A 26,304-nucleotide genomic window follows, 5' to 3' on the forward strand; every position below is an offset into this window, starting at 1 on the left:
AAGTCTAAATGGGATAGAGGAGCAAGAGGTCTTACGCAAATCACTAAAAGTGGCAATGCAGATTAATAAGGCCATTTTTTAAAAAAGCAAACCAAGCAGTGGGTTCATTTCTAGAGGGATAGAATTGAAAAGCAGAGAAGTTATGTTAAACTTGTATAGAACCTTGGTTAGACCACACTTGGAGTACTGTGAACAGTTCTGGTCTCCATATTATAAAAAGGATATAGAGGCACTGGAGACAGTGCAAAGAAGATTCACAAGAATGATACTACAATTGAGAGGATATACTTATCAGGAAAGGCTGAACAAACTGGGATTCTTTTCTCTAGAAAAAAGACTGAGGGGTGACCTGATAGAGGTCTTGAAGATTATGAAAGGGTTTGATAGGATAGACATAGAGAAAATGTTTCCACTTGTGGGGGAATCCAAAACTAGAGGTCATTAATATAAGATAATCACCAATAAATCCAAAAGGGAATTCAGGAGAAACTTCTTTACCCACGTGCTACCACAAGGAGTAGTTGAGGCAAATAGCATAGATGCATTTAAGGAGAAGCTGGATAACCACATGTTGGAGAAAGGAATAGAAGGATATGCTGATCGGGTTAGATGAAGAGGGGAGGGAGGAGGCTTATGTGGAGCATAAATGCCAGCATAGACCAGTTGGGCCGAATGGCCTATTTCTTTGCTGTAGACTCTGTGTAATTCTATGAATTCCCTTTAGTATCTAAGTCCAGTTCAACTGCCTATGAACGTTTTCATTGACACTAAAGGCCTTTGTCAATAATTTGAAGTGGAACCTAGTGTACTGTATATCACTGAGAAAAATTTGTTCAGATATTATGTAGGAATTGAATCTGTCTTAATGTCATTAGTACCCTTGATGAAATTATTGCTTTGAATCTTGAGGCCAGATGTCCACTGTCATACAAGATACCAGTCAATAGGTGGTGCTACTGTGTGGAAGTATAGTCACAACACAAGCTCAGTTTCTGTAGAGTATCAAGACCACGCAATAGATTTGAAATAGAAAGGAAATGACGGGCCAGATTTGTTGTCAAAATAACAGAGAGGCTAACAGCGCGCGCCGTTATTTATGCGCAAATGGTACAGCAACTTCAGGTGAGGGGCAGATGCACATTTAAACATGAATATCTGAAAGTTGCTGTCCATGTTGTGCTGCTCCACCATTCGCTTTGCGAAAACGGCATCCTGCTGTCTGCCTCACCATTGAACGGCGTGAAGTTGCTGTATTTGCACAGAAAGTTAAGTCTTGTCATTTCAAGTGTAAGTACCCTTTTAACTATGTGATAAGTGTTAATTACTACTCTGGCACTGAAAATGAACTATTACAAGCGTGGAGTCTCTTTCCTTCAGGTATTAATTGTTGTTGATATTGAAAATGTAAAATTCTTTTCAATTTTTTTTTACTTTTCCTTTTCTGTCTCTTTTTTTGCTCAATCTCTTAATCCAATCTTTCTTACCCTCTTTATTTCTCTTTCTGTACCTGATTTGACCTTGAATTCACCCACTCTAATTCACCCTCCTTCTCAGTCCTTCCTCTGTTTATTTCTCAATCCTTAAATCTAATTGGTAAAGGAGATACACAGTTTGTCCTATTGTTCACCAAGGTCCCAGATGCCCTGTTTCCCTCGCTGCGCTGTTATCGGCTTGCACTTTCAGCAACTTGCCAAGCAAAAAATTTAAAAACCTAAAAGTGCAAAAGCAAGTCTAACTAATGGCATTGCCCTGCTACAGCAAAATCTGGCCCATGATTTTTCCAGTTGATGTATTCACGTGGACTAAATTTATGATGGTTGCTGTAAAGTAGAATCCTGGGCCCGAGAGCACTTGGCTCGGACTGCAGCGATTCAAGAAGGCCCACACCACCTTCTCGGGCAATTAGGGAAGGCCAATAAATGCCGGCCTTGCCAAAAATGCCCACATCCCAAGAATGATTTTTTTTTTAAATGACTTCCAGCACACTTACGCCCTTCCCAACCATAACCCTTCCACCTGCTCTCTCCCACATGCTCACCTTAGATTCCACTGGTCCGTTTCCTCTCAGTGCCTGCTCTGCATTTCCTCAGGAAAGTAAAATCAGACGGGGTGTAAAACAGGCGGCTGATCATGTCAATTATATTATAAAACAATACAGTTACTGGTGAAATGTGTGTTCAGTGTCTTGTTTGGGAGCATATTGGTGTGGTGGTAAAGGAAAGCCATCTTTTTCAGATTCTAATTTCTGCCAATCCATATGTGAACAGCAATGTGAAGTCGCAGATTGAAGATATGGAATTTTTGCTTTTATGCAATGATTATGTGTAACAGGATTTGAAGACCAGTTGAAATCAGTTCATTGACATGCCAGCAAAAACCAATTGAAAATAAATATAGTTTTCAACAAACCTTAATTATTTTTCAATCAAATAAATTATTTTTCAGTTTAAAAATGCTATTTGAATATGATTTGAACATTTCAACTAATAAAACTTTATTGGTTCATAAAAAGAAGAGAGAGTGCAGCTAGAAATACAAAATAAATATAAAGGAAGAACTTGCATTTTTTAGTGTCTTTCATAACGCAGGACATTCCACAACGAGGTCAGCAAGGTCCCAAAACCAGAAACATTATGTTGGTTGAGGGATAAATATTGACCAGGACATTAGGAGAGCTTTCCTGCTGTTCAAATAGTGCCAAGGAATCTTTTATGTCCATTTGAGAGGGCTAATGGGGGCCTTGGTTTAACTTCTCATCTGAAAGACAGCACCTCCAGCAGTTCAGAATTCCCTCAGGACTGCGCTGGAGTGTCTGCCTAGATTATGTGCTAAAGTCGCTGGAGTGGAGCTTGTACCCAAGACCTTCTGACTTCGAGGTGAGAATGCTACCGCTGAGCCAAGGCCGATGCCCAGACCCAGACGGAAGCAAGATTTTTTTTACATAATTTGAGTTATCACCTCACTAAAGCAGCTGCTGTTGACAAGAAGCCTGGAGACTGGAAAGAATTTCCTTTGTGTATACTATTATAATTTACAGTGTAACATTTTCTGTCCAGTTTGCATGGTAACAAGATAAATGCATATGAGAGAAGCTGTTTGGATAAGTTTAGTTCATTCATCCAGGGGGAAAAGATTAGTTTCCCATCCCATCATATCATTGTATCCTGAATGAGTCTAAGGTTTTCCACATCCACTACCCTATCTAGAAGACCACTCAAGAGTTGATTGCTCTTTGCATGATGTTCTTTCTGACCTAAGTTTGAAATTGTCCTTTCACCAGTTATAGCTGATGTTCCCTTGTTCTAATGTCTTGGCTTTCCTTTAAGTGATGCTTTGAGTTTACCTTGACTGTACCATTTAGTATCTTGCATACTTCTGTCAGATCCCCTCCCAATCACCCCCTTTCAGAGCTAATGAACCCAGTTTCCCTCGTCATCAATTCTTTGATATCAAGGATCAGACTTGTGACTTTTCTCTCTAATGTCTCAATTGCCTATAAATATCCTTTATGTTTTGTTGACCAAAACTGAACACAATACTGAAGGAACAGCCTGATCAGAGTACTGTACAGTTTTAGCATGACATCCTCTGATTTGTACTTCATTAATCAAACAATATAGTTCAGCGTTGTATTTGCTTTGTTGCTGTTCTATTGTGATTTGACAAGTTAAATATGGAAGCTACTATCTTTCTCCCAGATCCCTTTCAACTTCACCTTTAGCTATTTCACCATGCATAGTACATGCATGATGCCCTTTTTTCTTAAATATTTAGTGCTTTCCATTGGTCTGTATTAAATTTCATTTACCATCATTCTGCCATTTACAGATTTTACCCAACTCCTTTTCTGGCTGCTTCCTGTGACTTGAACATTCAATCAGTTTATCATCTGTGAATTTAACCAATTTACTTCATTATGTATAGATAACAACAGTCTAGTACTATAGATTAGCAAAATAGTGACTGCGCATGACTCAAAATAAAATGAGAAAAGTGCCTAATGTGATTTTGTTATAAAATTGATGTATAATGCTGTAAGCATAGTTTGGTATTGTGTGATTACAATAACAAATTAGGAGTTATATTAATTTCTAATAGGTAGTTACCATGTCATTTTTAAAAAAATCAATTTTCCCATGACACAAAACATATTGCATTGTGGTAAAATCATGATTATAACTACCTCTTCTTCCCTGATTGCTGCCATAAATCTACCACAATAAGGTATGGGTGATGCCAAATTTGTAGAACTCTTTACATTTTGGGTATATGTGGAGCTACAGAATTAATAATACTTGCTCTCTTGCTCTAGCAATCAATAATGAATTGACTAGCATTTAGGGCTAAAAGCCTTGTAAGTTAATATTTCATTTCCACTATCTTAATATACTATCTCTGTGTAGGGAATTTCAAGATAGAAGAGATGAGTGGCAGCTCGCATGACAAAATGGAAATAGTAAAGTGAAGGCTCACACATGAATAATGGCCACTTGGGTAGGTACCAGAGAGTGCCCTGCACCAATGGAACCATACCGCACTGAGGGGAGAGGAGAAATTGGAGAGATTCTTTGTTTGCGGTTTCATCGCAGATTTTCAGGAAACCGGAGTGACTTTGTTTTTATATCTTAAAAAAAATAAAATTGCACTTCATTGGAAGATCATAAAGTACGAATGGAATGTTTTAATTCTATTTGGTATCTTAATACTTCCTCAAATATTACATATAGCTGAAATGCTATGGACTGTTTTTATTTTAACTGCTCTTTATAATCTCTTCTTTCTCCTGATCTTCCTTTACTTGGCTAAATATTGGGCCGGATCTTGCTGGAAAAATAATGGCATGTTAACAACGCATGGCATTATTAATGCCCAAATCAGCCAGTAAATTCAGAGGACTAAGAGATACGCGGTGAGTTGCAAATCTCCAGAAGTTGCTGGTTGATTTATGTCGATCCACTGTTTGCTTTGCACAAACGGCATCTCATCCTTAGCCTCCCCGTTATTTTTAAGAACTTGCTGGATTTGCACATTAATTGCCCATTAAACTCAGGGCTGGAACTTAACAGCGTAAGTACCTTTTTAATAATGTGGTAATTGTTAATGCAATGCCAATCCACCTCTCTTGCCCAGAAAGAACAATTTAAACTGTTCAGTCTCATTCCTGCATGCAGTCAATTGTTGTTAGAGATTTTAAAAATGTCAAATTTTAATTTTTTTTCTTATTTTTCTGTCTTTTTTTCTTTCTTTCCATCCCTTTTATTTCTCTTTCTGTACCCGATTTGACTCTCAATCACCCACTCTAATTCACCACCTTTCTCCGTCATTCCCAGTTCTTTCTCAATTCTTAAATCTTATTGGTTAAGGAGATACACTGTTGGTCCCGTCATTCACTAAAGTCCCAGATGCCATGTTGCACTTGCCAAGCCATTATCCACTCACATTTTCAGCAAGTTTTGCCGCAAAAATGTTTTGAGTTGAAAGGTGCAGAAGAAAGTCTAACTAACAGCGCGCGCTCCAGCAAGATCCGGCCAAATATGTTGTTCAGTCTGTGATTGATGGGCCTGTTGAAATGTCATGACAACAAGAGGAACAATCACATTTCTGCTCTAAATTTAGTATTTGGAACTTTTAAAACCATGGCCTTATAGAGTGAATAACATTTTGCACTATCTGGTACCATATAATATTTAAATTAAAATTGAAGGAAAAGAAAAGCCCTCAGAAACTTTATTTCCTGTACTAATTAATTCCTCACCCAACTTACTCAGAAGATAACTTCATTTTGTCAGGTGTGTGATGTGATGTCCCTCTCTTTTGTGTATGATACGTACACCAATAATATAATGTGGCCAATACAGGGCATAATATTAAAAACTAAATGTTCACCGTTGGTGATTTCAGAGTTACCTAAAGTTTGAAGTATGATTTTATCTGACAAATAAATAAAGTGACAAACAGAGATGGGTCAGGTTAACAGTGACTTTTTTTTAGGCCTCACCAAAAACCAGAAAGAGCTGTGTAGTTCCTTACACTTGCCTGTCTAAACTGGACAGATTACTAACTATTCAGGTTTGATCATTATTTTTTATTATTAATTGAGTTAACTCATTAATTTGTCTTTATTCCCTGGTTGCTAGCATGTAGCTATATTTTTTTTTCCCCTCCTAAATCTGCAAAAATGCATGCTCTAGATTAATTTGTTTCTCAGAGCAACAGTTTTTCTACTGCAGCCACAGCATTCTATAACTAAATGTGTTTGTAGGTGAATCTTAATTTCGTAGTAATAAATTGCTGGCAGTTATTACTGGAAATGACAGAGTGTTCCTGTGTATAATGTCTAGATGTTATAATATATTAATTCCAACAAGGGAAACACCAACAGCACAACTTTCTGCACAGATTTTTCTTTGTGTACTTTACTGCCAGTTTGATTTCGTCCCTGCCCTTTTCTGTGTATTCTTTTGCGTTCAGCACTGCCCTTTCAATGTTATTCAGAAAGTCCCCTTGTTCCTGCAGCAAAAGTGAAACCTGCAGGAAGAGGTCTTGCAACTCTTTGATCTGATTCTCAAGGCTGATCAGTTCCTTGTGGCGGTGTTCAATTTCTGACAGATGTCCTTTAGTAATTTTGACGTCACTGAGGAAATTCTCATTGAAAACATACCATTTGTCATGTTCAACCATGTTGTTCAGCTCCTCCTCTGATACTTCTTTTCCAACAACTTCAAGCTGACGCTGAATGAATTTCTTACAGTTTTCTTGCTTTTTAGTTAGAACAGTATTAAATTCTGACATGGCTACCTGATATTGCTTAAACAGCATTGAATATTGTGTTCTCTTAATTCTTGAAATAATTGCATCCACTCCAACATCTGCTTCTGACTGTTTTATGTCCTTTGAAAAGGTATCTAAGTGCTTGTGGATGGACTCAGCTCGGACTTTGAGGTCTTTAATGAGGTTGGAATTGTCCTTTTTTATAATGCTGAACCGACGGGTGGAGGGCATGATGGTGGTGCTTTGTTGACTTAGTTTCTTGATATCACTGTTTAGTTCATTGATTTCATCTTGAATTCGCTGTGCACCCAATAAGAAATTCTCCATGACTGGTTCCTTTTCAAAAATGATGGCCTGCTGTTTAAAGACTATACTATCTTCTGTTTGCTTGCTTGCTTGACCTTCATTGGCTTTCTTAATAAGTTCTGCCTCCTTTGCCCGTTGTCTAAGCTCCTGAAGGCGGTCCCTCATTTTGGCTACCTATGGTCTGTTGCAGTAGGTTCATCTTCCATTAGCACCATTGCTTTCCCTGCAGATTCCTGGATGTTGTATTTTTGCAGGCATCTTTTACTCTATGTAAAAAAAAAATTGGAATTTTCAGAAGTTATAATGCAAACCATTTGAATAGTTTTTTTTTACAGCTTTCTTACAATCCCATTACTTTCCTTCAGAATTTAGCGTATTATGTTTTATGTTAAAAGTTGCAGTATTCTTTTCTTGGCCCTTTCCTGGGAATACGGCACTGCAATGTATATTGAAATCGAACAATTTTCCCCCATTTTGGAAAGAAACAAAAGAGCACCTGCCTAGCCCTGTTTAAAATTTTGACAATTGTTCTTCATCTTTGTTTTCAGAAAAGGGTATTTGACTTATAGGTTATATCCCTTTTTATAATCCTTGCCGAATCAATTCACATTTTTTCACCCTTCAGATTCAATTGTATGTCTATTTTAGTTTCGTTTTATCACATCTAAATTTATTGAACATTGCAACTGGTAAATGAACACTATTCAGTGCGAACAGTATATTTACAGTAATTCCAAAGTTTACTATTCTCCTCAATGTCAAAACAACCAAAAACCTCCTTCTGTATTAGCCCACAATATCAAATTGATCCTTAAAACATGATCGCTCACTTTTTACGTGGTGAAATGCTACCATGAAGCCTCCTGATTAACTTCATAAGCCCGAGACCTCAAACTAACTGGTGAGCTAGATGAAGGTTGCCAAATATAAATCCACAACTATTGGTACCTGGCTATCTGTCAATTGGACTACAAGGAGTTCTAGCTATGATTCTTTGTAGTCCAATGAATCCTCTCAAATCTGACTCCAGTTTTCAACTCCAACACAGCTGTCGATCAGACTTATCACTTTAAAAAGATGTGGGCTGCGATAAAGGAAAAGAGTCGAAGATATAAAGAATACATTAACTGATGTAATACAAGATTCAGATTTCTTGTAGAACGAAGAAAGAAAGACTTGCATTTATATAGCGCCTCTCACATCCTCAGGATGTCCCAAAGTGCTTAACAGCCAATGAAGTACTTTTTAAAAGTGTAATCACTGTTGTAATGTAGGAAACGCGGCAGCCAATTTGTGCACTGCAAGATCCCACAAACAGCAATGTGATAATGACCAGATAATCTATTTTGAGGTATTGGTTGAGGGATAAATATTGACCAGGACAATAGGGTAAACTCCCCTGCCCTTCTTCGAAATAGTGCCAAGGGATCTTTTATGTCCACCTCAGAGGGCAAACCGGGCCTCAGTTTAACATCTCATCCGAAAGATGGCACCTCCAACAGTGCAGCACTCCCTCAGTACCACGCTGAAGGAGTTATGGGCTTAAGAGATGTGTTACCATGCTACACAAAGATCTGAAAATTAGGGAGCAGTACAGCCTTGAGGTTATATGTGCAATGAAAAACAAATGCTTTGGTCATTGTTCTTTGATTTTGATGTGGAGATGCCGGTGATGGACTGGGGTTGACAATTATAAACAATTTTACAACACCAAGTTATAGTCCAGCAATTTTATTTTAAATTCACAAGCTTTCGGAGGCTTCCTCCTTCGTCAGGTGAACGATGTGAAAAATGATTTGCAATTTATCCCTCAACCAATACCTCAAAATAGATTATCTGGTCATTATCACATTGCTGTTTGTGGGATCTTGCAGTGCACAAATTGGCTGCCGCGTTTCCTACATTACAACAGTGATTACACTTTAAAAAAGTACTTCATTGGCTGTTAAGCACTTTGGGACATCCTGAGGATGTGAGAGGCGCTATATAAATGCAAGTCTTTGGTCATTGTTCTTTGATTTTGGTAGAATATGTGCCTGATTGGCTGGTTGAAAGATATGGTCAGTGTTTTCAGAAGAGAAGAAAAGTGGATAATATTCAGAAATGTAGGTGTTCTGAAAAATGCTCCTTGTTCCCATTTAATGTATATTGCACATCAGCACAATAGATAATGAATTCCATTCCATTCTTAGTTGTTCTCTGTCTCACCGCGCCAAGAGTAGAGTAACACTATTGTGTTTTCACTCTTAAAATACCGTGAATACCAAGCATTCGTTCTCTAAAGTTATAGGTGGTGAGTTTCCACGGGGATCCTCCCGCACTCTCTACGCTGTTTTTATGGGGTTTCTGCGGCTCTTCCGCCAAAATTACAGCAGAAAGGAACAGGAGTAGGCCATTCAGTCCCTCGAACCTGTTCCATAAGCACATAAGATTTAGGAGCAGGAGTAGGCCATACAGCCCTTTGAGCCTGCTCCGCCATTCAATAAGATCATGGCTGATCTTTGACCTCAACTCCACTTTCCTGCCCGATCCCCATATCCCTTGATTCCCTGAGAGTCCAAAAATCTATCCATCTCAGTCTTGAATGTACTCAACAACTTAGCATCCACAGCCCTTTTGGGGTAGGAAATTCCAAAGATTCACAACCAACCGAGTGAAGAAATTCCTCCTCATCTCGGTCTTAAACGGCTGGTCCCTTATCCTGAGACTATGCCTCCTAGTTCTAGACTCGCCAGCCAGGGGAAACATTAACTTAGCATCCACCCTGTCAAGCCCACTCAGAACCTTATATGGTTCAATGTTCCAGCATTCAGTTAGATCATGGCTGATCTATATTTTCACTCCATTTACCCGCTTTTGTTCTGTAACTCTTAATACCCAAAAACCTACCAATCTCTGTTTTGAAATTTTCAATTGGGCTAGCCTCAACAGCTTTTTGGGGGAGAGAATTTCAGATCTCCACTGTCCTTTGTGTGAAGAAGTGCCTCCTGACATCACCCCTGAACTGTCTAGCTCTAATTTTAAAGTTATGCCCCCTTGTTATGAATTCCCCCACTAGAGGAAATAGTTTCTCTCTATCTACCCTATCAAATCTGTTAATCACCTTAAACACTTCAATTAGATCATCCCAAAACCTTCTATACTCAAGGGAATACAAGCTTAGTCTATGCACCCTGTCCTCCTAATTTAACCCGTTTAGCCCTGTTATCATTCTGATGAATTAACGCTGCACCCCCTCCAAGGCCAATATATCCTTCATGAGGTGTGGTGCCCAGAAGGGGAGAACCCCCGCAAAATTTTACCCCTACAGTTTCTGAATGACAGAAAACTTGACTAATTATGTTTTATTTTTTGTATTTTTCCAACAGAATAGGGAAGGATTGGTTGGTGCAGTGGGTTAGCACACTGCTGTTTCAGTCCTAAGCCCTGGTTTTGAATCCAGCCCAGACTTGTGGAATGAAAATCTTTCCCTTCTGCTTTTTGTAAGGATTCTACTAAGAAAACATTGTGAACACTCAAAACTAGTTCTTAGTGAGGGGAAAAAACAGAACATGTTGGGAGCACATGGTAGGTCATTAGCATCTGTGAAGCGAATAGATGAGTTTAACATTTCAGGTGAAGACTCTTTGTCAGAACAAATCTTAGTGAGTGTCATTCCACAGCACAATTTGGCAATAATTGGCATTAAATTACAAGTCTAGCACAAACAAGGATGGCCATTGTAGGAAATAGAATAATTTTCACCATGAAGTACGGATCCCTTTTGAGGTTTGGGCTAATGTACATTATTGGGTCCTAGTAGAGGGAATTTTATTCTGCAGTTGGCCATGCTGTACTTGATCTAGAAATGTTGATTCCCTGACTTCAAAAAAAGTGGAGCAAAAATTGTGAAGGGGAGAAAGACAAATGAAAATAGGTATCAGTGCTGCTCTGGAGCAAGTTCCTTGAGTGATCATTCTGAGTCTTAACGCGGCTTACCCACAAAGTTAAGTCCAGCTAGATTGTCATATTTGGTCAGGAAAAGGGAATGGTGAAGAACACGCCTTAAGCTTAACAACATTGGTTCCACCAAGGGAACAGACCTAGTCCGTTGGTCATCGGATGGCCATGGCACTAAAGCCATAAATACCTAAATTTATTGTCGGTGATTTTTTTTTTAAAAAAAGGTCATAGCAAAAAACTTGCAACTGATCGTGGGTGGATTATAGCTTGCAGAGGTTCCGAATTGGATTGTTAGTCAATTTCACGTGTTACTAATACATTTTTCGAAGGCTGCAGTAATCAGCACCAACATGGACCTTTTGTATCCAGTTGCAACCCCATCTGCTGGTACCACAAATCAAGTTTTTCTAGGTTGCAAGAAATTATTCTGGTCTTGATGTGTAAAAGAGACCAAGGTAGAAGGATTTACTTAGTACCAAGGAGATCTAGAAAGGAACATCCTATGAGTTTGGCACTACAATTGGACCAACCTCAAGTGTTATAGCCAAGAAGGTCTGCTCTTACTGTATATAAATAGAGCTGTTTACCACAAACCATAGCCATGCTTTTCAGAGTGGGGATGAGGCTTTCACAGCCAAACAATGAAGTCTTGAAAAACCACAAAGGGATCAAGTTGGGAAGGTTAACTTTTTGTAGGTAAGCCTCTGTGTCAAATGGCATGACCGAACCCTGCCGTATGTGTTGTGACCATGCGATCTACTTCCTTGAGGCACACTAGAATTAATTAAAGCAGCCTGGATCTGCCTAACAGACTGAAGGTGAAGCTTTACTGCTGAACATCAGGATCCTGAAGACAACAAAGGGCCAAGACAGGAGGAATATCTTAGCGCAGAGAAGATCTAAAGGGCATCCTCCATGTTTGATGCTGCAACCAAACCAGCCCTAACAGCTATAGCCAGGGAGGTGTGTCCTTGCTAAAAATAATAGAGCGACTTACTACCAGCCTGTGCCTTGTCTGACAGGCGGGTTGGGGATTTCACAGCCGAACATCAGGATCTTGAAAAACTGCAACAAGATTAAGATGGGAAGGCCTAATAATCCACAGAACCAGATCCTGCCTTTGGAACGGGGTACAGCTTCTGTTTTGCTCAATTTGCCATCATCTACATAATTCACATTGCCTGCTGAGCACCATGTGAAAGATGGGCTAGCACTATGCTTTGAAACTGCAAGAGACTCATAGTTACTCCAACTATGCAGTTACTGAGCCAAATAGTCTGGAGTGCAAGATCTTTATAATGGTGGATCAGGAAATTGTGCATCACAGTATCTTGTAACATGAAAAATCAAGCTAAGCTTTGGAAAGCATCCATATTGTAATATATCTGAGCCAATCTGAAGAATTGTGCTTCTAGGTGTAAGAGGGGAAACCTTGGCTATTTTTTTAATTCCCCTTAATACAGCTCAAATAATCAGTTTTTGGTCACAGTAGTTATGAAGTTTATTTTGCAAGTATAAAGTTAATGTACACAATTTTTGCATCAGAAAGTGTGATTCTACATGTGTCTGGAATATTTAGTGCATTCTTGTTCACTATAGTCTGTGTGTGTATGTTTTACAATTTATATATCAGAGAAGTTAGCAATACTGGGCAAGGCATTTTGTCTTTTTAAAAAAAAAAATCCTAATTATTAACTCTAAGGGTGCAGATACGTAGATCTTGAAAGGTGAGAGGTAGAAAAAGCTGTGTTTAATTTTAAAAATGGCAAATGAAAATCTTTGGTTTTATACATAGGAACGTTGAATACAACAGTATGGTGTTGGTAAATTTGTACAAGACATTGGTTAGGCTACAGGTGGAGTATTGTGTGTAGTTCAGTGAAGAATCACTAGTACATACCGGAGGTGAGTGGTTATAGTTATGTGGGCTCAAAAAAATATTGCATCTTTTTTCACTTGAACAGAGAAGATTGGGAGGTGGGATCTAATAAAGGTTTACAATACTGATGAAATGTTTTGAGAGGTTAAATAGTGAAAGATTGTTTGCACAGGTTGGAAAATCGGTAACAAGGGCATGAACTCAGGATTATCACTGGAAGAATGAAGAGGGAAGTTAGAAAATGTTTTCCACACAAAAGGTTATTAGAATGTGGAATGCTTTTCCACAAGTGGCTATTGAGGCAGAGGCAATAACCTCATTTAAAAGGGAAGTGAATAAGTGTTTGAAAAGAAGGATATAAAAAGATACTAATAAAGGGCATGGAAATGGAATTAGAGTAGATAGCTCCAGTTGGCACAGGTATGATGGGCTGAATGGCCACCCCTACGCCCCCTCATTACCACATGTTCGCATAAAAAACAGAAACTCATTATCAGTAATGCAAGTGATTCATGACAGTGTGACATCCTATGACAAGTGTTTGGCAATCGCCCTGTACAGTGTGACTTATTCCCTCCCCTTCCCCTCAGTAGTCCAAGTTTCTGAAAAAGTCTTAGTCAATAAAATTGCTATTTTGTTCTCTTTCCCAGTATCAATCTCTACATTCTCGCTGATGTACATAGAGCAGGAGTAGGCCATTCAGCCCCTCGAGCCTATTCAGCAGAGAGCCATTCCTGATAGTGTTTGCTGCACTGCAATAAAATGGTAATGGTCCACAAATTATACTCCGATCATGCATGTGACAGACATGTATAGTTTTAAACTATAGCAGAGACAACTATTAAATCAAATTATGCAAGCTACAGGTTTCCCCTCACAGTAAGGAATGCTGCATATCCTTGGTAAAACATTGGAACTGCACCAGGAATTAGTCTGCATCCATATTAATTCAATAATATTCTATTGTACTCATTTTTTTGATTTGCCCCTATATTGCTTTGTGATGCTTAGCTATTTTGACTTGTGCTTTGACCTGAAAACATGACGCATGGTTCTGAAACAGTTTACGTCACTAAGTTTGTCAAAGGCCATGACAAGCATACATACAAATGATGTAATTTCAAGAAACTGTCATAAATGTGAGAAAATCAAAACAGGCATTTGAAATCATTTGTGTAATATTAGTTTGGAAATTCCCTTGAGTGCAAACTTCTCAGCCAACCTGGCAATAACTGATGAGCTTGCCTGGGTGCAGACAAGAGAAAAATGGAAAAGGGCCAACATAAATTTTCTCCACAAGACCTCAACTCAAAGCCTGAGGCTGGCTTTTTGGGGAAAGAAGTGAAACATAGAAAATAGGAGCAGGACATTTAGGACTGAGATGAGGAGAAATTTCTTCACTCAGAGGGTGGTGAACCTGTGGAATTCTCTACCACAGAATGCTATGGAGGCCAAATCACTGAATATATTTAAGAAGGAGCTAGATAGATTTCTAGACACAAAAGGCATCAAGAGGTATGGGGAGAGAGCGGGACTATGGTATTGAGATAGAGGATCAGCCATGATCATATTGAATGGCAGAGCAGGCTCGGAGGGCTGAATGATCTACTCCTGCTCCTATTTTCTATGTTTCTATGACCCTAGTTTTGAATTGGACTACTTCAGTTTCTATCTTAATGAATAATTCTATCACGTTATGGTCACTTTTCCCTAAAGGACCCCGTATAACAAGATTATTAATTAACCCCTTCTCATTGCACAATATCCAATCTACGATAGCCTGTTCCCTAGTTGGCTCCTCAATGTACTGGTCTAAAAAACCATCTCGTACACACTCCAGGGATTCATCCTCCACGGTATTATTGCTAATTTGGTTTGGCCAGTCTATATGTAAATTAAAGTCATCCATGATTACTGTAGTACCCTTGTTACATGCATTTGAAATTTGATTCCATCCTCTACATTATCACTACTGTTTGGAGGCCTATAGACAACTCCCATCAGTGTTTTCTGCCCCTTGGTGCTTCTTAACTCCACCCAGACTGATTCTACATCTTGATTTTCTGAGCCAATATCCTTTCTCACTATTGCTCTGATTTCATCCTTTACTAACAACGCCACTCCACCTCCTTTTCCTTTTTGCCTGTCCTTCCTAAATATTGAATACCCTTGGATATTCAGCTCCCAACCTTGATCACCCTGCAGCCATGTCTCCATAATCGTAATTATATCATATCAGTTTACATCTATTTGTGCTGTTAATTCATTTACCTTATTACAAATGCTTCGTGCATTCAGAGACAGTGCCTTTAGATTTGTCTTTTTAACATTTTTAGACATCTTAACATTTTTTTGTACTATGGCCCTATTTGTCTTATTACCATTTTTTCGTACCCGGACCCTATTTGTTAGTGCACTCATTTGTTTGTATGCCCTGTCCCTTCCTAACACAATCTGGTTATCCTTACCCTAATCACTTTCCTGCACTGCCTCCTTGTCTTTTCTCTTTAGCATTCTAGATTTCTCTCCACCGGGACCCTCCCCACACACACACACTTATTTAGTTTAATGCCCTATCTACCTCCCTAGTTATTCGATTTGCGAGAACTCTTGTGCCAGCATGGTTCAGGTGTAGTCCGTCCCAACGGGCCAGCTCTCTCCCCAGTACTGGTGCCAGTGCCCCACGAAACCCACACCAATCTTTGAGCCATGCATTCATCTCCCTGATCCTATTGACCCTATGCCAATTTGCTCGTGGTTCAGTTAATAATCCAGAGATTATTACCTTTGTGGTTCTGCTTTTTAATTTAGTCCCTGCTAAAGTTATGCTGCAGCTATACAAAACCCTGGTTAGACCGCACCTGGAGTACTGTGAGCAGTTCTGGGTGCTGCACCTTCGGAAGGACATATTAGCCTTGGAGGGAGTGCAGCGTAGGTTTACTAGAATGATACCCGGACTTCAAGGGTTAAGTTACGAGGAGAGATTACACAAATTGGGGTTGTATTCTCTAGAGTTTAGAAGGTTAAGGGGTGATCTGATCGAAGTTTATAAGATATTAAGGGGAACAGATAGGGTGGTTAGAGAGTGATGTACTTAAGTCTGAAGCTAGAGTCTTAAACTTAAACAAAGCCAATTACATAGGTATGAGGGGTGAGTTGGCTATGGTTGATTGAGAAATTAGATTATAAGATATGACAGCAGATAAACAATGGCAAACATTTGAAGAAATATTTCATAATTCTCAATGAATATACATTTCACCGAGGAATAAAAATTCCATGGGAAATGTGATCCATCCGTGGCTAACAAAAACAGATAAGATTAAACTTTTAGTTAAGGCTAAAAAATATTAGATTAAAAGAAGAGGCTTATAATGTTGCCAAGAAGAGTAGTAAGCATGAGAAGTGGGAGTGTTTTAGAAACCAGCAAAGGATGAGCAGAAAATTGATAGAGGGAGAAATTAGAATATGAGAGTAAACTAGCAAGAAATGTAAAAGCTCTGACAATCTGTTTCTATAAGTATGTAAAAAGGAAGAGAGTAGTGAAAGTAAACATGGGCCCCTTAGAGGCTGAGACAGGAGAAATTATAATGGGGAATAAGGAAACGGCAGAGACGCTAAACAAATATTTTGTATCTGTCTTCACAGTAGAAGATACAAAAAGCATACCAGAAATGTGAGGAACTTAAAGTAGTTAATATTAGTAAAGAAAAAGTACTGGAGAAATTAATGGGACTAAAAGCCAACAAATCCCCTGGACCAGATGGTCTACATCCTAGGGTTCTAAAAGAGGTGGCTGCAGAGATAGTGAATGCATTTGTTGTGATCTTCCAAAATTCCCTAGATTCTAGAACGATCCCTGTGGATTGAAAGGTAGCAATGTATCCCCGCTATTCAAGAAAAGAGGGAAGAGAGAAAACATGGAACCACAGGCCAGTTAGTCTGACATCAGTAGTCAGGAAAATGCTGGAATCTTTTTTTATTTGTTCATGGGATGTGGGCATCACTGGCAAAGCCAGCATTTATTGCCCATCCCTAATTGCCCTTGAGAAGGTGGTGGTGAGCCGCCTTCTTGAACCGCTGCAGTCCGTGTGGTGAAGGTTCTCCCACAGTGCTTATTATTAAGGACGTGGTAATGGGGCACTTAGGAAATCATATTATGATTAGGCAGAGTCAACATGGTTTTATGAAAGGCAAATTGTGTTTGACAAATCTACTGGAGTTCTTTGAGGATGTAACTAGCAAGGTGGATAAAGGGGAACCGGTGAATGTAATGTATTTGGATTTTCAAAAGGCATTCGATAAGGTGCCACATAAAAGGTTGTTACACAAGATAAGGTCTCATGGGGTTGGGGGTAATATATTAGCATGGATAGAGGATTGGTTACTGGACAGAAAACAGAGAGTAGGAATAAATGGGTCATTCTGAGGTTGGTAGGCTGTAACTAGTGGGGTGCCACAAGGATCAGTGCTTGGGCCTCAGCTATTTACAATCTATTTTAATGACTTAGATGAAGGGACTGATTGTAATGTATCCAAGTTTGCTAACAGTACACAGCTAGGTGGGAAAGTAAGCTGTGAGGAGGGCACAAAGAGTCTGCAAAGTGATATGGACAGGTTAAGTGGGTGGGCAAGAGGTGGCAGATGGGAGTATATTGTGGGGAAATGTGAGGTTATTCAATTTGGAAGGAAGAATAGAAAAACAGAGTATTTTTTTAAATGGTGACAAACTATTAAATGTTGGTGTTCAGAGGGATTTGGGTCTCCTTGTACATGAAGCACAGAAAGTTAACATGCAGGCAATTAGGAAGGCAAATTGTATGTTGGCCTTTATTGCAAGGGGGTTGGAGTACAAGAGTAAGGAAGTCTTGCTGCAATTGTACAGGGCTTTGGTGAGACCACACCTGGAATACTGTGTACAGTTTTGGCCTCCTTACCTAAGGAAGGATATACTTGACGTAGAGGCGGTGCAACGAAGGTTTACTAGATTGATTCCTGGAATGAGAGGGTTGTCCTATGAGGCGAGGTTGAGTAGAATGGGCCTATACTCTCTGGAGTTTAGAAGAATGAGAGGTGATCTAATTGAAACATATAAGATTCTGAGAGGGCTTGACAGGGTAGATGCTGAGAGGCTGTTTCCCCTGGCTGGAGAGTCTCGAACTAAGGGGCATAGTTTCAGGATAATTGGTCGGACATTTAGGACTAAGCTGAGGAGAAATTTCTTTACTCAAAGGAATGTGAATCTTTGGAATTCTTTACCCCGGAGGACTGTGGATGTTCAGTCGTTGAGTGTATTCAAGAATGAGATCAATAGATTTTTGGGCTCTAAGGGTATGGGGATCGGACGGAAAAGTGAAGTTGAGATAGAAGATCTGTCATGATCTTACTGAATGATGGAGCAGGCTCGAGGGTCGTATGGCCTACTCCTGCTCCTATTTCTTATGTCCTTATGTAAAGTTTAAGTGCTACATTATCCAATCTGTACTCTACTGTTTTCACTAATATCAGTTTGGCTTATTTGGTAGCATTCTGAGTCAGAAGTTTGTGGGTTCCAGCCTACTGTAGATCTTGAGTGTACAATTTACACTGACCCTTCATTGTAGCACTGAGGGAATGCTGCTTGTTTGAGGTGCCATTCTTTAGATGAAATATTTAAACCAAGGTCCCATCTGCCTGCTCAGAGGTTCAGGTGGATCTAGAAGATCCCATAGCACTATTCAGAGAAGAGTTGGGAGTTCCCCCAGCGTCTAATTTCTTTAGCACTTTTCAGGTTGCCTCCTCTGATTAAACAGCTCTTCCTAGTTTGATATCTTCAAATTTTACCAATTTACATTGAAAGTGAGAGTGACATTAACAGGTAATCTGCTCTTATACGTCTATCAGTTCATTTGGCTAGGGAATAGTGTGTGGTACAAGGAGTTAGATTAAAAAGGTGAAAATCTGAAAGGCAGAAACATTTCTGTATTTTACAAAACCTATTCAGCCATTCAACCGAAATGTTGAAGTGCCATACTATACTTCGGAATCTAGGTGAATAACAGATGGCATGTGTGTGTTCCCTCATGTACTGTTTTGATTTTATGGGGCATAATCAGACAAAAGAGTCTGATATGGTCTATTGAGAAGTTCCATGAGCAGTTAGTTTCATGCACTTTCTAGAGGAGAAATCAGTCTAGGGTAAATATTAAATTTAATGTTGAATTTATCAGACTGATGGGGTAGCTCTGACATACTGTAAGGTAAGTGAGGCAGTACCACTGGTGCTTTTGGCACAAAAAAACCCATGTGGCCCCCGTAGCAACAGAACTATTGCTTCGGGGGACAAAGGGTTCTCTGTGGTGAAAGCACCAATAGTTACTGCCTTTTGACAAGTCCAAAACTGGACTGAGGCAGGGCTTCAGAATGAAAGTGGGGGATAGCTGAGGCGTGGAATGTAAGAGCAGGGACGTTATGCTAGAACTGCATAAAACATTGGTTAGGCCACAGCTTGAGTACTGCGTACATTTCTGGTCACCACATCACAGGAAAGATGTGATTGTACTAGAGAGGGTACAGAGGAGATTTACAAGGATGTTGCCAGGGCTAGAGAATTTTAGCTATGAGAAAAGGTTGGATAGGCTGGGGGTTTTTTTTGAACAAAGGAGGCTGAGAGAAGATTTAATTGAGGTGTATAAAATTATGAGGGGCCTAGATAGCGTGGATAGGGAGGACCTATTTCCCTTAGCAGAGGGGGTCAGTGACCAGGGGGCATAGATTTAAAGTAATTTGTAGAAGAGTTAGAGAGGAGCTGAGGAGAAATTTTTTCACCCAGAGGGTGGTGGGGGTCTGGAACTCATTGCCTGAAAGAGTGGTAGAGACAGAAACCCTCAACTCATTTTAAAAAGTGCTTGGATGTGCACTTGAAGTGCCGAAACCTAAAGGGCAAGGGACCAAGTACTGGAAAGTGGGATTAAGCTGGATAGTTCTTTTTCGGCCGGCATGGGCACGATGGGCCGAACGGCTTCCTTCTATGCTGTAACTTTCTATGATTTATATATTTTCTGAAATCATGATGTCAAAATGTCTTGGAGAGAGATCATTCCTTCATATAATTACTTATCCCCCAGGCCAGTGTATGTTAATACATGCCTCTCATGGATACCAAATGTAGAATAATTTAAACATTTTGACTGTACTTTTTCTTTTGATGTTGTTTCATATCATGTTAATTATGGACAGCCCATCCTGAAACTGGACTGCCCAAATCAAAACCTGACTGGTGTCCAGTTTAGTTGTTGCAGAAACAAAACTGCTGCAATTTTTACATTTCTGGCCTTTACGAAAGCCCACCAGGAAGGTACAGCAGCACAAAATGAAACCTGTTTTTGCTGTAAATGGCTCAAATTCCACAGGAGTGAGAATATAGCATTGCAAAGATGCAGTTCCAAACCTGAGAACCATAGAAATTTACAACACAGAAGGCGGCCGTTCGACCCATCACGTCTGCACTGGCTCTTTGCAACAGCTATTCAAAACTAATCCCACCACCCTGCCTTCTCACTATATTGTATCTTCCTCTGCTTCAAATGTTTATTTGCTCTTCCCTTGAAAGGGCATGTTACGGTCTCTGCTTCAACTATTCCCGTGGCAAAACAATCCAATGCTCTGACAACTTTGAGTAAAGACATTTCTCCCAACCTGTCTCCTCACTCACAATTTTAAATTGATGACCTCTTGTTACTAACTCCTCAAACATGGAAGTAGTCATTCCTTATCAAAAACTTCAATAATTTTCAAATCCTTTATTAAGTTTCCTCTTAGCCTTTTCTGCTAATAGTGGAAATAGTCCCTGTATCTCAAGTCTCCCTCATTTCTTAATCCTGTATCATCCTGGTGAATACTTCCCGTGGCTTTAATGTTCTTTTCTATAATAGGGTGCCCAAAACTGCACACAGTACTCTAGTTGGGGGCCTACCCAATGGCTTGTAAACATTTATCATAACCTAATTTGTATGCTGTGCCCCTATATTCTAGTAAGTGTTGCATTTTGTTCCAAGATTGCATTTTGTGTAAATTGCATTATGAGCAATAAAGACAACAGCTCAGCAAATATGTTATTGAGCAACAGTAGTGGCCCTAGCATTAATCCCTGTGGCAATCAGCTAGTGACCATTTGAGCTTCATTCACTTTGCTCTCTTTTTGGTTTGGACAATTTTAAGCTGCTTCAGAAGCTTGTTTTTTTTTTATTCCTTGTCCTCCTATCTTGTGGACTAATCACTTGTTCGGCATGATATTAATAAACCTTGTTAAAATGAAAATATATCATATCCACAGAATTTGCATTGTCAACAAGGTTTGAAATTACCTCAGAGTTCCAGTAAATTTGTTAGGCAAGACCTCTCTCCCACAAATTTATGCTAACCCCCTTTTACCATTACTATCTAGTTATCCCCTCTTTTTAGATTCCTTCTAATACTTTACCCATAACAGATGTTAGACTCACTAGCCTATAGTTTCTTGGATTGTCCCTATGCTTTTTAAAGATCGGTGTTATGTTAGCTACTTTCCAATTCTCGGGTATTGCCATTTCTAATGATTCCCTAAAGATAGTGGCAAGGATGTGACCGATCTTTGCTAGCCACTTCCTAGCGCACCCTTGCATGTAGTTCATCGAAGTCTGGTGCCTTGTGTTCCTTAACTTTCCTTAAGTTATCAGTGACCACCTTATCTCAAATTTCTATACCTTTTAGTAGTTTCTGTCTTCTACCTTTCTCCTCCTCCCCATAGCAGAAATGTAACTTCTGTGCTGGGGAGACCGCCATGGTCTGTTACATGAAAACAGAAAAGAGTAATTAATTGAATACATTTGCTATCCCTGTTCATATTACCTGCTATCCTAACCTAATTTTCTATTTAGCTCCCCTGACTAGTTTCTTAACCTCCTTTGCCTTGTTTTTATATTTGTCTCAATCAAACTGTGCTGCCCATAGCTTTATACAATCTCTTTTTACCCTTATTCCCACAGTGTTCTTTTCCATCTATTATCCTTCTTTCCTAGAGGTATGTACTTATTTTGCATTCTGTATAGTATTTCTAAACATTAATCACTTTTTTTGCCATGCTTTTCATCTGTAACAACGTTGCCCAGATTCCTTTGCTCCCTTCAAAATCTGCTTTTCTAAAGCTGAATGTTTCTATTGTTCTTATTCTCTTTTCTACCATAAACCTTATGTTAAATTCCACCATATTGTGGTAACTGTTACCAAGATGTTCTCTCACTCTAACCTGCTATACCATCTCCTGGTTATAAGTTTTGTTATAACAAAAACTTGCAATTATACAGCACCTTTCACGTAGTGAAACGTCCCAAGGCACTTCACAGGAGCGTAATCAGATAAAAATTGACACTGAGCCAAAGAAGAAGATATAAGGACAGGTGACTAAAAACTTGATCACAGAGGTAGGTGTTAAGGAGCGTCTTATAGGAAAAGATAGAAGTAGAGAGGTGGTGAGGTTTAGGGAGGGAATTCTGGAGCTTAAGGCCTAGATGGTTGAAGGCATGGTCGCCAATTATGGGGTGAAGGAAGTGGGACAAGAGGCCAGATTCCTGGAGGTTGTAGGGCTGGAGGAGGTTAGAGAGATAGGGAGGGGAGAGTCTAATAGAGCCTCTACTCGCATTGGTTCCTTGACCAATTGTTCCATGCAACAATTCAGTATTATGTCTAGGATATTGTTATCATGCATTCATTCCTAATGTGCCCTTTCCCAATCTATCCCTGGTAAACTGAAGTCACCCATAACAATTGTGTCTGTTTCTGTGCACACTTCCGGGTTCATAATTCAGTAGAGAACAAAGCTGAAAACAAAAAGCATAGGGAAGAATTGAAAAAAGCAGAGTATATGAGAATAGATTAGCGAGTAATATAAAAGGGAACTCAAAAGTCTTTTATAAACATATAAATAGTAAAAGGGTAGTCAAAGGAAGAGTGGGGCCAATTAGGGACCAAAAAGGAGATATTGTGGAGGCCAATGGAACATAGGAACAGGAGTAGGCCATTCAGCCTCTCGAGCCTGTTCCGCCATTCATTGAGATTATGGCTGATCTGTATCCTAACCCCATCCACCTGCTTTGGCTCCATATCCCTTAATACTCTTGGCTAACAGAAATCTATCGAACTCAGATTTAAAATCATTAATAAGCACGTACTCCTTTTTGTGGGAGAGTGTTCCACACTTCCACCACCCTTTGCGTGAAGCTGTGTTTCCTAATTTCTCTCCTGAATGGCCTGGCTCTGATTTTAAGGTTATGTTCCCTTATGCTAGCGGAAAAAGCTTCTCTCTATCTACCCTATCAATTCCTTCAAAATCTCTCTCTCAGCTTTCTTAAGTAATGGAGTTATATAGTATCATAGTAGGTATAGCGCAGGAGGAGGCCACTCAGCCCATCATATTTGCAATTTTCCAATCTAAAGGAACAATTCCTGTATCGAGAGATCTTTGGAAGATTATAGCTAAAGTAACTGCAATTTCCTCACCTACTTCCTTTAAAAAAGGGAAATTACAGAGAGGTGGAAGAGCCATAGAGTAGTGATAATGAGGGACTTCAATTATCCTAATATAGACTGGGATAATATTAGTGTAAAGGGCAGAGAGGGGGAAGAATTTCGGAAATGTGTTCAGGAGAACTTTCTTGATCAACGAGCAAGGAGGTATTGCTGGATCTAGTTCTGGGGAATGTGGTGGGTCAAGTGTCAGTGGGGGATAATTTAGGGAACAGTGATCATAATATCATAAGGTTTAGATTAGCTATGGAAAAGGACAAGGAGCATTCGAGTAAAAATACTTAATTGGAGGAAGGCCAATTTCAGTGGGTTGAGAACAGATCTGGCCCGGGTAAATTGGAATCAAAGATTGGCAGGCAAAACCGTAATCGAACACTGGGCGGGCTTTAAAGAGGAGATAGGTTGGGTACAGTCTAGGTACATTCCTACGAGTGGGAAGGGTAGGCCAACCAAAGCTAGAGCTCCCTGGATGACGAAAGATAGAGAATAAGATGAAGCAGAGAAAGAGGGCATATGACAGATGTCAGGTTGATAATACAAGTGAGAACCCAGCTGAATATAGAAAGTTCAGAGGGGAAGTGAAAAAGGAAATATGAGGAGAAAAGAGAGAGTATGAGAATAGACTGGCGGCTAACATAAAAGGGAATCCAAAAGTCTTCTATAGGCATATAAATAGTAAATGGGTAGTAAGAAGAGGGATGGGGCTGATTGAGACCAAAAAGGAGACCTACGCATGGAGGCAGAGGGAATGGCTGAGGTACTAAATGAGTACTTTGCATCTGCCTTTACAAAGGAAGATGATGCTGCCCAAGTCACAGTAAAAGAGGAGGTAGTTGAGATACTGGATGGGCTAAAAATTGATAGAGGAGGTACTAGAAAGGCTGGCTGTACTTAAAGTAGATAAGTCACCCGGTCCAGATGGGATGCATCCTAGATCGCTGTGGGAAGTAAGAGTGGCAATTGTGGAGGTACTGGCCATGATCTTCCAATCATCCTTAGATCTGGGGGTAGTGCCAGAGGAGTGGAGAATTGCAAATGTTACATCCTTGTTCAAAAAAGGGTGTAAGGATAAATCCAGCAACTACAGGCCAGTTAGTTTAACCTCGGTGGTGGGGAAACTTTTTTAGGAACGATAATCCGGGACAAAATTAACAGTCACTTGGACAAGTGTGGATTAATAAAGGAAGCTCAGCATGGATTTGTTAAAGACAAATCGTGTTTAACTAACTTGATTGAGTTTTTTGAAGAGGTAACAGAGAGGTTGATGAGGGCAATGCGGTTGATGTGGTGTATATGGACTTCCAAAAGGTGTTTGATAAAGTGCCACGTAATAGGCTTGTCAGCAAAGTTAAAGCCCATGGAATAAAAGGGGCAGCGGCAGCATGGATACAAAATTGGCGAAGTGACAGGTAACAGAGAGTAATGGTGAATGGTTATTTTTCGGACTGGAGGAAGGTATAGAGTAGTGTTCACCAGGGGTCGGTACTAGGACCACTGCTTTTCTTAATGTATATTAATGACTTGGACTTGGGCGTACAGGGCACAAATTCAAAATTTGCAGCTGACACAAAACTTGGAAGTGCTGTGAACGTTGAGGAGGATAGTGATAGCCTTCAAGAGGACATAGACAGGCTGGTGGAATGGGTGGACAAGTGGCAGATGGAATTTAACGCAGAGAAGTGCGAAGTGATACATTTTGGTAGGAAGAACGAGGAGAGGCAATATAAACTAAAGGGTACAAGTCTAAAGGGGGCGCAGAAACAGAGAGACCTGGGGTATATGTGTACAAATCGTTGAAGGTGGCAGGGCAGGTTGAGAAAGCAGTTTAAAAAAGCATACGGGATCCTCGGCTTCATATATAGAGACACAGGGCATGATTTTGACCCTGAGCCAGGAAGGGGGTGGGGGGGTCAAATTGCGGACGGGAAACCCAGAAATACAGGTTCCCCGGACATCCTTACGATTTTGACGTAAGGGCATCTTTTATTTTTTTTGTCTGTTTGCCATCCGACTGGCCTTCCTGATTGATAAGCTGGTCTCACTCAAACGGAAGACCGGTCAGGGAGAGGATGTGTTCAGGTAAGTCTTCAGGCAAGTCTTTGTTTGTATAGATGGGGGGGAGGCATGGGGTGCATTGGTGGGCATAGGTTGGCTGAGGGTCGTCAGTCATGGGGGGGAAGGATCGGGGCTCAGTCATGGGGGGGGATGTCGTGATCGGGGGGTCCACGATCGTTGGTGGATCAGGATCAGGGGACTGCGATCGGGGCCGGGGGTCCACGATCGTTGTGGGGGAGGATCGGGATCGGGCGTCCGCGATCATTGTGGGGGTCGCTGCAGGTAGGCTTGTTGGGCCTGGGGGAAGCGCTGATGCTCCTCCCGGCCCACAAGCTATGCCAGAAAGGCAGTTCTGGCACAGCTTGTGGGCCGGGACCTGTTAGTCTTGGGCCTTCTCGCATCCTTTCACGAGGTCTAAAATAGAAGGCCTGGGAATCCCGGCTGCCCGGGGGTTGAAATCGGAAACTGTGGGGGAAAATGGAGACCTGAAGCCTCCTTGAAAGGTTTTAAGGCCCTACCCACCTTCTGGGAGCGGGTTGGCCTCCCGCCCCGATGAAAACAGGAAATGGACAGGTTTGGGGTGGGTCTGAAATGGTTGCAATTTTTAATGCCCCCCCAGCCCCCAACCCACCCGTTTTTCACTGTTGAAGTCGTGCCCATAGAGTACAAAAACAAGGAAGTTATGATGAACCTTTATAAAACACTGGTTCAGCCACAACTGGAGTATTGTGTCCAATTCTGGGCACCGCACTTCAGGAGGGATGTGAAGGCCTTGGAGAGGGTGCAGAAATTATTTACTAGAATGGTTC

At 40.3% G+C, this 26,304-nt stretch overlaps 2 protein-coding genes across 9 annotated transcripts in view; one reads left to right on the forward strand and one right to left on the reverse strand.

Moving 5' to 3' along the window:
* arl13b (ADP-ribosylation factor-like 13b) overlaps positions 1-26,304 on the forward strand; it is a 98,354-nt gene that overhangs the window by 33,213 nt on the left and 38,837 nt on the right. The window lies entirely within an intron of this gene.
* stx19 (syntaxin 19) overlaps positions 2,470-26,304 on the reverse strand; it is a 30,554-nt gene continuing 6,719 nt past the window's right edge. Inside the window, exons 1-2 of one of the 2 annotated variants that reach the window (XM_067992833.1) lie at positions 21,622-21,699; positions 2,470-7,343 (exon numbers count right to left, since the gene is read on the reverse strand). In XM_067992833.1, the coding sequence (XP_067848934.1) occupies positions 6,355-7,242 (888 nt within the window). In that variant the 5' untranslated portion in view covers positions 7,243-7,343; positions 21,622-21,699 and the 3' untranslated portion in view covers positions 2,470-6,354. Of the gene's footprint in view, positions 7,344-21,621; positions 21,700-26,304 lie in introns of those variants that run through there. The other variant, XM_067992832.1, reaches the window with a different exon arrangement.

The sequence above is a fragment of the Heptranchias perlo genome, chromosome 11, assembly GCF_035084215.1.
Source record: "Heptranchias perlo isolate sHepPer1 chromosome 11, sHepPer1.hap1, whole genome shotgun sequence".
Classification (NCBI taxonomy): Eukaryota; Metazoa; Chordata; class Chondrichthyes; order Hexanchiformes; family Hexanchidae; genus Heptranchias; species Heptranchias perlo.